Source organism: Myxocyprinus asiaticus, chromosome 11, assembly GCF_019703515.2.
Source record: "Myxocyprinus asiaticus isolate MX2 ecotype Aquarium Trade chromosome 11, UBuf_Myxa_2, whole genome shotgun sequence".
NCBI classification, from domain to species: domain Eukaryota; kingdom Metazoa; phylum Chordata; class Actinopteri; order Cypriniformes; family Catostomidae; genus Myxocyprinus; species Myxocyprinus asiaticus.
This window is the reverse complement of record NC_059354.1, coordinates 2,100,899-2,113,658: the sequence shown is the minus strand read 5'-3', so window position 1 is coordinate 2,113,658 and position 12,760 is coordinate 2,100,899. Positions and strand designations below refer to the sequence as shown.

General features: G+C 36.3%; 1 protein-coding gene across 1 annotated transcript in view; it reads left to right on the top strand.

The window, feature by feature from the left end:
- The window catches only part of zmp:0000001200 (dedicator of cytokinesis protein 9), a 197,106-nt gene that overhangs the window by 67,633 nt on the left and 116,713 nt on the right, over positions 1-12,760 (top strand). The window contains exon 2 of the mRNA XM_051710475.1: positions 9,534-9,650. Coding sequence (XP_051566435.1) covers positions 9,534-9,650 — 117 coding nt within the window. The remainder of the gene's footprint in view (positions 1-9,533; positions 9,651-12,760) is intronic.

Here is a 12,760-nt window from a genome sequence, read left to right as displayed (position 1 = left end):
ACACTGTTAAGTGTGTGTGTGTTTGTATTGTCATGAAGTAGTTCAAAACAGCTGCAGTGTGGTTTCCTGCCTGCAGGTGGCAGCAGTGCTGTTCCCTTTTATCTGTGTGAAGTATTCTAACCCCTTACAGCAGAGTTGGATATCATTTTTAAAATTATTTCTTTATTTATTTTTACAAAAGAATTATATATATATATATAAATCTTGTGTGTTTGCATGCATGTTTGAGCCATAGAAAAGTGAATCATTTGTTAGATATTTTGTTATAAAAACATTGTGTTGTCTGGTTAATAAATGTTTAATAATCCTCGCTATTTGATTTGTCATGTTTTATAAGATGTGTAATGAATAAAAGCACACTGCTCAACAGCAAACACAGTCACGATGGAAACATGGTGTTTAAAAGATGTAAAAGGTAATATAATAGTTTTATTTTAAGGTTTCTGCAGATCAAATCACTGAAGTATTATCAATTTGAGTTTTTAAGTAATTTGCCGATACTTTAATATGCATTATAAATGCAAATGTGCAATAATCTTTCTCTTTGGCAACACAAAAATCAACATATCCTGCAGAAAGAGAGGTCCATCAAGATACATTGTTTCTTGGAATAGGCCTTCAAATCTCTTCATTGTCTCAGAGGTAATGAACATTAACACACGGTAATTAGACAGTTGAGATGGAAAGCAGGCACAGACACATTTTACACAGTCAAGCAAACATACGTCTTTAAGAGAGACAGACAGTATATACAGTTATACGCTTACATTTATGTCTGATTGTCATTGCATTAGATAGCAAAATATCAAACCAAGTGGCAACCTTTGGTTACTGTGAAATCACCTTGACTCAGTCATTGCAAAACTGGCTCAGAAAAGTGAAGTTAGTTCTGAGAAATGGTCTGGCATCATTTGTTTGCAGATGACCCTTGAGTTAATATTTTGTTATCAAATGTAATAAAATAAATTTTTCTGTAAGTGTGACTTGAGTGTCTTTAGATAATAATATTTGCCTGATATGGTCTAACAAACCTCAGCCTCAGACAACACACTCATGGACTGTTTAAAGAGCGTCTGGTGGTGTATTTTGTAAACACAGGGTTTCCACAGTTTTTGACCAGTGAATTTCTATGACAGCCCCAGATGGCAAAGCCCACCCCAGCACCCCCCTAGATCTGGCCCTGTATAAAAGCATCATACAAATTATTTAAAAAATGACCTGATAAGCAAAATTGCATAAATCAGGTTAGGTTTATGCTGAATACACTCCAAAATCATTTCTAAATGGTGTGAGAATAAGACACTTAATATGTATTTATTTAATACGACTGTACAATATAATGTACAGTCAGCCGGTTGTAAAATAAACCCCTTCAGAGTGATACAAGACCCCTGTCGGGGTTTATTGTGCGATAACAACTGGATGACTGTACAATATCATGCTTATTACACAGCTACTAACCAAATAAATAAATACATGGACATAAAATATTGATTTGCATTGAAATTATGTCATTATGTGAGAAGAATGAATAAAATGTGTTCTAGATGTAATAAAATATATTCTCTGTAAACAAGTCTTAATGTACAATTACGTTTCTCAGTAAATTGATCTTGTTTAGAGGATGTTTATATATTTTTACACTAAAACAAGACAAAGATTAAGAAATTATTTTTAGCAGCAGCAATTCACATGCAACATGTAGGCTTCAGTGTGTATATTATCTTCTGTAGCTTCTCGGAACATTAAATTCGGTAGTATCATGTGTCTGAATGGCAATATGAATATGGTAGTTATATGCAGATGAGGTTATGCCTATGCATAAAACCTCAGGCGTTGTACACTCCATATATGGTTATTTCAGGGAGGAAACGGGGAGGGGAATAAATCACTTGCTTGTACGCACAATCTTCCACTAACTGGGATTTATCAAGTGAACTGTGCGCAATTTCTGGTGTATGTATGGTTTTATAAATCTGAAAACTTTTGTGCTGACTCAAAAAATAATATTAATAATAATTCCTTACATTTATATAGCGCTTTTCTAGGCACTCAAAGCGCTTTACATAGTATAGGTGAAATCTCCTCAACCACCACCAGTGTGCAGCATCCACCTGGCTGATGCGACGGCAGCCATAGTGCGCCAGTACGCTCACCACACACCAGCTATTGGTGGAGAGGAGAGAGTAGAGTGATGTAGCCAATTCAGGGATGGGGATTATTAGGAAGCCATGACAGATAAGGGCCAATGGGGGGAATTTTGGACAGGACACCAGGGTTACACCCCTGCTCTTTACGAGAAGTGTCCTGGGATTTTTAATGACCACAGAGAGTCAGGACCCCAGTTTAACATCTCATCCAAAGAACGGTGCCTTTTTCCAGTATAGTGTCCCCGTCACAGACCGCAGGGTGAGCACCCTCTGCTGGCCTCCCTAATACCTCTTCCAGCAGCAACCTTAGTTTTCCCCAGGAGGTCTCCCATCCAGGTACTGACCAGGCTCAACCCTGCTTAGCTTTACTAGGCAACCAGGCGAGGTGAAAAAAATTATACATTAGGAATATTTACACATCATAGTAGTACTCCCTTTGTACTGCCTTTTTATTTTAATTTAAAAAAAAATCATTGTACAACAGCATCTTTTTTTATTATAATACATGACAATACGATAATGAGAATGATGATTGAAAACAATGGGAATCGTTAAAGTAAAGTGTCAGGATGCGTTACGGTAATGAAAACTGGGGATAAAAATGTTTTGCTTAAGTGCCCTGGAAATACAACAAATCTTAATGCACCCAAATGTAGGCTACTTTTTCTATATGCAAAGTATTTTATTTTCAATTTCATATAATTACATTTTTTGTCATTTCAACAGTCATCAGTCTCCACGAGGAAAACGGCTTAAACATAGCTAAATGAAAATGTGAAAATGCAAAAAGGTTTCTGTGAAGGTTTGGTTTAGGGGACAGAAAATTTGGCAGCTTCACCTGTTCATCCACTACAACAGTTAAATATGATCATTTTAGTAATGCAATGTATGAACAGTTGTAAATTAAAATTGTATCATCAAGGATACACTGTGTCAGACACTTTCTGTGCAATGCTCAAAACATGTCTAGAACTTTCAGGCAGAAGAAAATCTCTTTCGAATCACTTATTAAAAGTTGGACAAACAGAAGAAACTTTCATCGAGAAAGAAAATAGCCCTAACTCCTCTTCTGGGTGAAATAACTCTTTTACTCTTATGGGTCTCCCAGTCCCTCTTTCAAACACTGCATATAAAGATATAAACACACTTTACACATGAAAACACACTGATTTATACATACAAGCCCAAACACACACATACACACATATGGATAAAATAGAGCACTAAGTCATCTTGTCCCTTCACCCACACACACACACACAGAACTCACTTGTCCTCAGGGCATGACTGAGGAAGTGTGGGCTTATGACAGGCTTACCCCTCATGTCTCCGTATAGTTAAAGATAACACACTCACACACTGTCCTTTTGTGGACTTTAAACAGTGTGTTTGGGTTTGTTTTGTGTGTGTGTGTGTAGAATTCCCTCTCAGCAGATGAATAAACAGGGTGTGCCCACAAAGACAGGAGATGTGTTTAAACCTCCTGTCGCACACGTGCACACACACACACACACACACACACACACACACACACACACACACACACACACACACACACACACACACACACACACAAATGTATAGTTCACCCTAAAAAGTCAAGTCATCATTTACTCACCCTCATGTGGTTCCAAAGCCATATGACTACCCTCTTTACAATAAAAATAAACAGTCACAAGAGATGGTCAAACTCCAAAAATGACAATAACTACTCCCTAAAAGTAGTTCATAAGACTCATGTGTTAGTGCTCAAGTCTACTGAAGTCGTACTATAACTTTGTGTTAGCAGCAGACCGAAACTTAAGATGTCATTCAATAAATATCTTCCCTTCCACTATAGCTCTAATATATCATCCGCTCATGCACATATTCACACTTGGTGCGTGAAGACACATCACATCACATTTTGAGGTCAGTGACAAAAATCTTCCCGAGGCCAGTGTTCCTGACCTATGTTATCCACATTAACTGTAGAGCTCTATTCAACAAGTGTCTCATTTGTGCATATTTTAATTTCTGTGTGTGTGTGAGTGTGTGAGTGTGTGAGTGTGGGAGGGGCGGTCTGTGTTCAGTCAGAGCGTGAGGTGAGGCTGCTGTCCTGTGTGTGAGTGTGTGTTTTGGAGAGAGGACAGACTGCTGGACATGCTGAGATTCCTGCCTCTCTGCAGGCTTTCAACTGGAGATTCAAGCAGAGAGTTGTGGATTTCTTTGAGGGACAGAGGTTTACTGTAGTGATGCAGGGCAGGACAGGGAAAGCACCCAAGAAAGAGCTGGTGATTGAGTCTCCTCAGCAGTTTAAATATGTGCCTGTTCTGGAGGAAGAGCAGGACACCTCGGGTCCACAGGGGAAGGTGAGTGCCACAGTCTCGATTCACACACATGAGGACTGTGTCACTCTCATCAGACAGATGCTTCATCTTCAAATATCACCAGTATTTCATATAGTCAGTTAACTTTTTTAATTAACTTTGTACTGATTGATTATCCAGCTAATCAACTTTGATAGTCTATCAACTTTTTTTTATTTTTTTTTATCAGTGTTGTGAAACAATATTTCATTCAATTTTGTGATAGTTTGAATTTCAGTTAACTTTGACAGTCTGAAAGTCAGTCAACTTTATTAATCAGTTTTGTACTAATGTAATACCAAATCTGTTTTAAAATCAACTTTGTGGAGTAATCAACGTTTTTGAATAAACTTTGTGATAGTTTGATTGTCAACAACTTTTTCCAGTTAACTTTGATAGTTTAAAAGTCAGTCTACATTTGTAATCGATTTTGTGCTAATTTAATAGTAAATATATTTTTCAATTAATTTTGCAATCATTTAATAGCCAGTCAGCTTTTTAATAGTTTGATAGTAAATCAACGTTTTGATGATTTGATTATCAGACTAACTTTGTGTGTTAGTTAAGTCAAAGCACAAAACTTTTTATGAAAAACTGAGGTGTGGTTTTGACAGAATGGTTGTTTTAAAGTTATTGATTATGCCACATTGTAGCACTAGGTTTTGAGTTTGAACTTTCTTTACAAACATGTTTTATAGCAGTTTCATGGTACTCAAGGTATCACATGATAATACCATATACATATACCATGGTACTTCAAGATACCTAGAAAAAATACCATGGTATTACCATCATAGTTGTGTTCAAAATTCTCACCTGAATCCATGCCCACTTTGCCTCTCTCTGTCTCTCTCTCTCTCTCCCTCACACACACACACTCTACTGTCACTACCCACACATCTCTCTCCTACTGTATTTCTGTTACTACACTGACAATAGAGTTGAGATCATCTTTCAGACTGAATGTTTGCTTCAAAGTGCTCAGAAAAGAGTGATTTCTATGCTGGGGTCATTATATGGAGATCACACTGTAAAACACACACACGTGTGCATGTTCTTGTCTGTGTGAAGGACTTGCATACATTCTGCTGTTAATCACATGGCTTATGAACTGTATTTTGGACACACAGTGTGCTGTAATTTCTAAGCTCTTTGTGTCCAGCTGGAGTGTGTGTGGATGTGCTGTGTTGAGGAGTGCAGCAATGTTAAGAAATGAACACACACACACACAAATCAATGAAAGTGATCAAATCAGAGACAGTGAAGCACCCACACACTCAGCCACAGTAACTGTCTAAACATTGACCCTTTCATGTGTCCATAAATAAAGAAGGGTGTGTGTGTTTGTGCTTGTTCTTTTATTGTGGTTGAGGAGAGATTTCACTTCAAACTGCATTTCATTCACATTAAGAAATGACTGGTGCTTGAGGTCTGTCTAGTGTTGTGTGGAACTGGGCAAATGAGTGTTTGGGGCTCAGTGTGTGTGTGTGTGTGTGTGTGTGTGATGTGAATGTGTGTGTTCAATATGTGTGAAGTGTGTCTGTGTAGAAGCGTTGGGGAAACTACCAAATTTAAGTTACTTATAATTTAAAGTACACTGCAGTCGAGAACAAAAGGCATTTTGTGTTAAAGAAAAATAAATCATTATAATTATAGAGTTACTGTTACGCTACTGAAAAACATAGTTAAGTTATTAGCGCTTCTCACCAACATTGCTGTCAAATGAGAGGTTTTTCAAGATGACTCAGCAACTATAGAACAATACAATAGAAAGTCACCTTTCAATCATAAGACATCTCTCGTGTACTGTATGTGTTAAAGATTAAACTGATGAATGATTAAAATACATATACACAAACACATGTGCAGTAAATACTCATGCACATGGGTCATTCACAAGTAAGGTTGTCCAAAATTATACAAATCTTTTTAAAATCTAGTTGAAAAACATTCATAGCATTGTCAACCACAAATTTGATTTAATGACTTTAAATTTTCAAGTGGTGTAACCATCAGGTAAAAGGTATTCAAATACATTTCTTGCACCTTGAATACATGAGAATGTACACAACTTAAATCATTCATTTCAAAAAAGTTTTCAAACACATTTTTCAAGTTTTTTTTTGTTTTGTTTTTTGTTTTTACAAATATCAAGAATTTTTGAGTCATAATATGCAGATGTCGAGGTTACACCACATGACCTGAACAAAATGTGCTTTTTGAAAAAAATGTCAAAATATTGGATATTTTAAAAACTTCACACAAAGTCCTCATGGGTCCTCATTGTTGTATTAATTTATTATTATTTTTTGTCACATCCTGACAACAGAATGGCTAGCTGCATGTTGGCTGCTCCTGACTTGATGGACAAAAGGTTTACAAATATTAATAATATTTTAAAACAAAAATTCACTATTTGCCAATATGTGGCAAAACCTCAATGTCACAGAAAACTCTTCAAAATTCAGAAGATCAGTTCAGAAAGGGGGTATCTGACTCTGCTATGATGCAGTGGTTAAAGATTTGGACTTGTAACCAAAGAATTGCAGGTTTGACTCTGTTGAGGGTTGGACCATAAACATGTTCCCATTGTGAGTGAACTTGAGGTACAGTGAGTAATTCTTGCGCCACTAGCAGCACCAGAGAGAATTGTAATCTGTTTCGAGCGTGCCGACATGCCCTGGGGGACGGGGGGAGTGTTTAGGAAACAATATTTATGCAATTCTATTCGGTGCTGCTAGTGATGCTAAAGTGACACAGTTATAATAAATCACCGTTCAACGGCAGCGTTGCATGCAACTAAAAACGGAAAACTTTTTATGCGTTTGGCTGTTCGTTTACACTGAAAACGCAAACTTTTGAAAACAGGTTTCAAAGTGCACGTTTTTGAAAACGATACCGTTATCGTCTCCGTGTAATCACACAAAAACACGAATTTGTGAAAACGATGATGTCATGCGCACTCGAATTATGTGTTATATAAAGAATGATGGATTGATAGGCATCAATTTGAGATGTATAATTATCAATATGAATACTGGTGTCTGTGCAAATACCAATAATCAACAATTTATTCATTTGGAGTGTTTTATATGGAGTGTGAAAATTGTACAGTAGGCAGAACCTGCAATTTTGAAAATCTTGAAATTAATGTATGGATTCAGATGGGAAAAATTTATTTTAAATGTTATTTATTTATTTACTTAATTTTATTTGATGTACCTTTAGCCTGCAATTCATTCACCCATCGCTTATGTATATAGCCTATAGACAGAGATGTGATGCCATGTACAGTATTCAATGATATGCTTAGAATATGAAAACATGAGGCAGTGAAAATGCATGTTAGACAAGACCTCTCCGTATATTAGAGTTCTGTCTGATATCCAAAACCAGTCAACATCAACAGCTTTTTATGTTAACTTACTCTCCTACCAGCCCAAGAGTCATCAGGGGGAATACAGAAGAAGGCAGGAGATGAAGTGATGGTAAAAATGAGCAGAGGTTATTGAATAATCTTGAGAGTTCGAAACAACGTGCGAGACATTCAAAATTACAATGGCGGACTACAGGACTGTGTTTGTGCTGCTCAAGATTTTGAATTTATTGCCACTTCTCCAACAAAGTAATTGTAGTAATAATAACCTCATCGTCCATCCAGACAAAATTGCTCGATGCTTTCGCCATCTTCATTGATTGTATTCACCACTCTGTGGAAGAATGCTTATGTGCGCAGGTGCGTAGTGTTTCTTTACAAAGTGACATCGTCAACTACTGGCCTGGCTTGCATAATACAGCATTTTTAGTCATTTTCGCGGAGCCGTGTGAACAGGGAACGTTTTGACAACGTTGTCGTCTGTACGCGAAACTTTTCAAAAACGCAAAGGAAAAACGTTTCCGTTTTTAGTACATCGTTGTGGTGTAAAAGTACCCTAAGTGAGATAACACAGTCCACTCACATCTGGGAGTGATATTAGCAGAATGAACTCAGACTCAGGTATCCATAGAGACAGTTGTTGAGAGTTGTTTTGATTATGAGATCATTAACAGGACAGACCAATGAAAAGGACAGCATCTGACATGTAGACAGTGAACACCAGCTTTACAGAGTCATTAAAGCATCCACATGAAATCACCATCAACTAGTTCAATATGACCGGTGTGTGTGTATTAGATTATTTAAAAATACTTTGACGATCATGTTTTAAATTTCAGAGTCATTTTTTTATTTTTGGGGGACTTAAAGTGGTGTGACCATCTGGAGATAGTGAAAAAATAAATAAAATCAGAATCAGTGTCAGAATGAGCTTTATTGCCAAGTATGCTTACACATATAAGGAATCTGTCTTGGTGACAGAAGCTTCCAGTACACAACAATACAATTACAAGACAGAGGAGATAATAATAATAAAAAAATAGAATAAAAATAAAAAGTGAATAGAAAATAAAGTATTTATAGAAATACACAATTGGACTATATATATATATATATATACATGTACAATATACTAATACAAATCTGTTATATACAGAAGCAAGGGAATGTAATGGTAGAAGAGGTATGGTATATTGGATAAATATAAATAGACTAAGCTGTTTATTGCACATAATTATTGCTCAATGGGGTAGTTTTAACTGTTCATGTCTGCAAACTTCAGGAGCTTGACAGAGGGGTCCTTGGCGATGCAGACATTTGTATGTAGGGAGAAGAGTAGTGGGGAGAACACATATCCCTGGGGGGCACCAGTGCTGATTGTACATGTAAAAGACTCTTTAAAAGCTGAAATTCTTGGAAAAGTGCAAATCTTTAACCACTACATCATAGCAGTGAGTCAGACCGGATACCCCCTTTCCAAACTGATCTTCAAAATTTTGAAGAGTTTTTTTGTGACACTGTGGTCAAACTCTAGTCTGCTGTGATACACTTGGATTGTTTTGTTTGTGTTGACTCACTCTTTCTGCTCCGATCAGTAAATGTGAACATTGCTCTGTTGGAATTATCACCCTGTAAGAATTGTTGAATTTGTGTTTTCAGGTGAAACCGCGTGTGGTGGAGCCTCTGGACTACGAGAATGTGCTGATTCAGAGGAAGACTCAGATTCTCAGCGATGGACTCAGAGACATGCTGCAGTTTCCTCTGGAGGACTTTCAGGTGAGAATACCTGGCAACCCTGCCAGCTGCGAATTTTTATGTGATCTGCGATCTTAGGGGAACCCAATCCTGGTGCCCGAGGCGTAGGATGGCCAGACGTCCCGTTTTTCCCGGGGTCTTAGAGTGTTTTGGGCCCTGGAGAAGTTTTGACATGCCTTGACATTTGTGCTTTTTTCAGTTGCTTAAAAACATATTAATGGCTAAAGTCTGACAACACTGTATTCAGCACAAACTGGGCTACAATACTGAGACCAACTGAGAGACATCCCAAAGAGGAAAGACATTCAGATCAGTCTCGAACACTTCTACTCCAGAATCCCCGCTCTCAGTTTGATTGATGAAACCACGCTCTTTGATGAGTGGGCTTGCATGAAAAACATTGTCAAATCTAAAGGGCACCTTTAGATTTGTGAACTAAAGGGGCAGAAGCTTGTGCCCCTGTAGCCCCCATTCTGTGCACTTCAGTGGTGCTGAACACAGTTTTCACACCACAATTCCGATTTTGTAGTCATGTTATGAGCGTTGTATAGCAGAGGAAGCAACAGACCTCCACAATATGACACACTCCTTCGGGACTGAACAGCATCACTGTGATCCAGACACCTGAAATCATCTCTTTAACATGCCAAAAGTGCGCTTGACTAAACCGCACATCTGGATAGGTTACAGGTTATAACGCTGTTCTTCTTCATTTGATCATAATTTGATGAATTACTGCTGACATGATCAGTAGACAATGTACACAGTTCAATATCTCTTTTGAAAAAAATAAAATTTACCGTCTGCTTTCCTCGGGTGGTAAAACCACAATGTTTTTTTGTGCCTGGCAAATAGCACAGCGTTTTGTGAATGAAAAAGGTGGTAAAGATTGTGGCATTTAACAAAATTGAATTGTTTTTGTGGCATATTTTATAGATTCATATTTTTAAACAGCAGAGTTGTTTTCTTCAGATTTTGAGGTGAAATTAGCTGTAAATACTCAGATTATAAAATTACAGCTGAAGAAGAACTTCAATACTCAATATTCAATATAGAATTCATTATTCTAAAATTCAAAACTCAGAAATTCAGATCTTACAGAAAGTAGGCCAGAAATCAAGCTTCTGGGTTCCACAGGAATAGTTTGAGAGGATTTCAGAAAAGTCGAATAGAGCATGTTGGCCAATCACAGATGAGGCAGAAACATATTATTCATAGTTTTACATGCGATGCTAAATGCTACGCATCCTACCCATTTCCATAATAAATATACTTTATTTTAATAAAAATACAAGAGACCGCTTAAAGAACATAGACAATTGTCCCACACGAGGAGAATGCTAACCTAACATATAAATATGATTTATATAAATTAGGGCTGGGTGATACATCGAATATCCATGATATAATAGCGATCATTTTGCAGACAATATTAAATTCAACAGTATCGTGAACGTTGCGATGATTTTAATGAACCTTTTATTTTTCCATTAAGTTTCATAGAGCGCATCAGTAGACTAATTTCACGATCCTTCAGGGTTGTAGACTTAATCAAAACAACATCAAAATGGAGATATGATCGTATGTGATTATTTAACTGCCATAGGCTGCTATTAAAGACAGATAAACACGGTCTGTGTGCGCTTCAGAATGAACCGGTGACGCGCTGATCTGTGTGCACGTGCATTGTGAAGTACTGCAGGTTCAAGCATTCGCGCAATTCCAAACATTAGTAACCGCTATAAAGTTATTATACAAATCTACAAATGCAGAACAGTTCACAAGATGAGAAACTCATAACTGTCAAACAAACATTGCACTTTCTGTTTCATAATAAAAGCTCCTGGTGAAGGTGAAATAAACTAAAATAAAAACCCCAGTTTAGGATGAATTAAATATATGAATTTATCCTGAAAATAATAATAATTCAGTATTATATTATAATAATAAACTTGACTGGGTTCCACAGTTATAATTTAGTACTATGCAATATTCATCTGGTTTCTAAAAAATAAGTGAAGTAGTTTTTGCACACCTTGTTCATTCACAGAGAAAAATGTTTTAGTATAAATATATGAAGGTAAATACGATTTTTATTAACCTTCCATATATGATTGTATGTTAAAAATAAGCATAAACGTGCAAATCAGTGAAAATGGTTATATTTTACTCTCCCTTGTGTTAATTTAGTGAAAAACTGTGGAAAATATGCCTTTATCATTTTTAAATAGATTTATATTTAATTAAATTCAAATACCTTTGAAATATTAATTCTACTTGGCTACAGTTGCTGTTTAGATGAAATGATGTTCCTCTGATTGAAAAAAACAAACACTTTTGTGCTATTCCAGAGCAAAAATATAATTATCAAATATCATCAGTTTGCTGAAAAATATTGAGATATAATTTCTGAAGCCATATCACCCAGCCGTAATATAAATATAAATCATAAAAGTTTCAGATTCACTTCCCTCGGTGCGGTTCATCTTTTCATTGAATGGCGACCTCTTGCAGCCTCACTTTGATTGGCCAAAATGCTCTGTTCGACTTTTCTGAAACCCTCAAACTATTCCTGTGGAACCCGGAAGCTTGACCTCTGGCCTACTTTTTGTAAGTTCTGAATTTTAGAATATTGAATTCTGTATTGAATACTAAATATTGAATTTCTTCTTCAGCTGTAATTTTATAATCTGAGGACTTATTTTTAGCTGTTTAAAAATATGAATCTATAAAATATGCCACAAAAACAATTCAATTTTGTTAAATGCCACATGTCTAGAATTCAGATTTACAAAATTCAAATCTTTTTGTCATTAATCAAGCTCCATACCTTTCCAAATGGTATCTAGTTAAAAAACTGTTAATAAGGTTGTTTTAAAATGACAGTACTCTGTGATAAGGGTGGGTGATACATCAGTTGCAGTGTTACCAGATCCCACAAGAGAAAAAAGTGACCTGGTCTGGAAAAATAAGCTCAAAATAAGCGATTGTTTTTTTTTCCAAGTTGGGTAATTATCAGCATTGAAATCATAACAAGCATAGTATACAGTAGTCTAAAATAATGTATTTTCAATAAATGTACTCTTAACATTAAATATATCCCCAAAAGTATTTTAAATATACATCTGGCC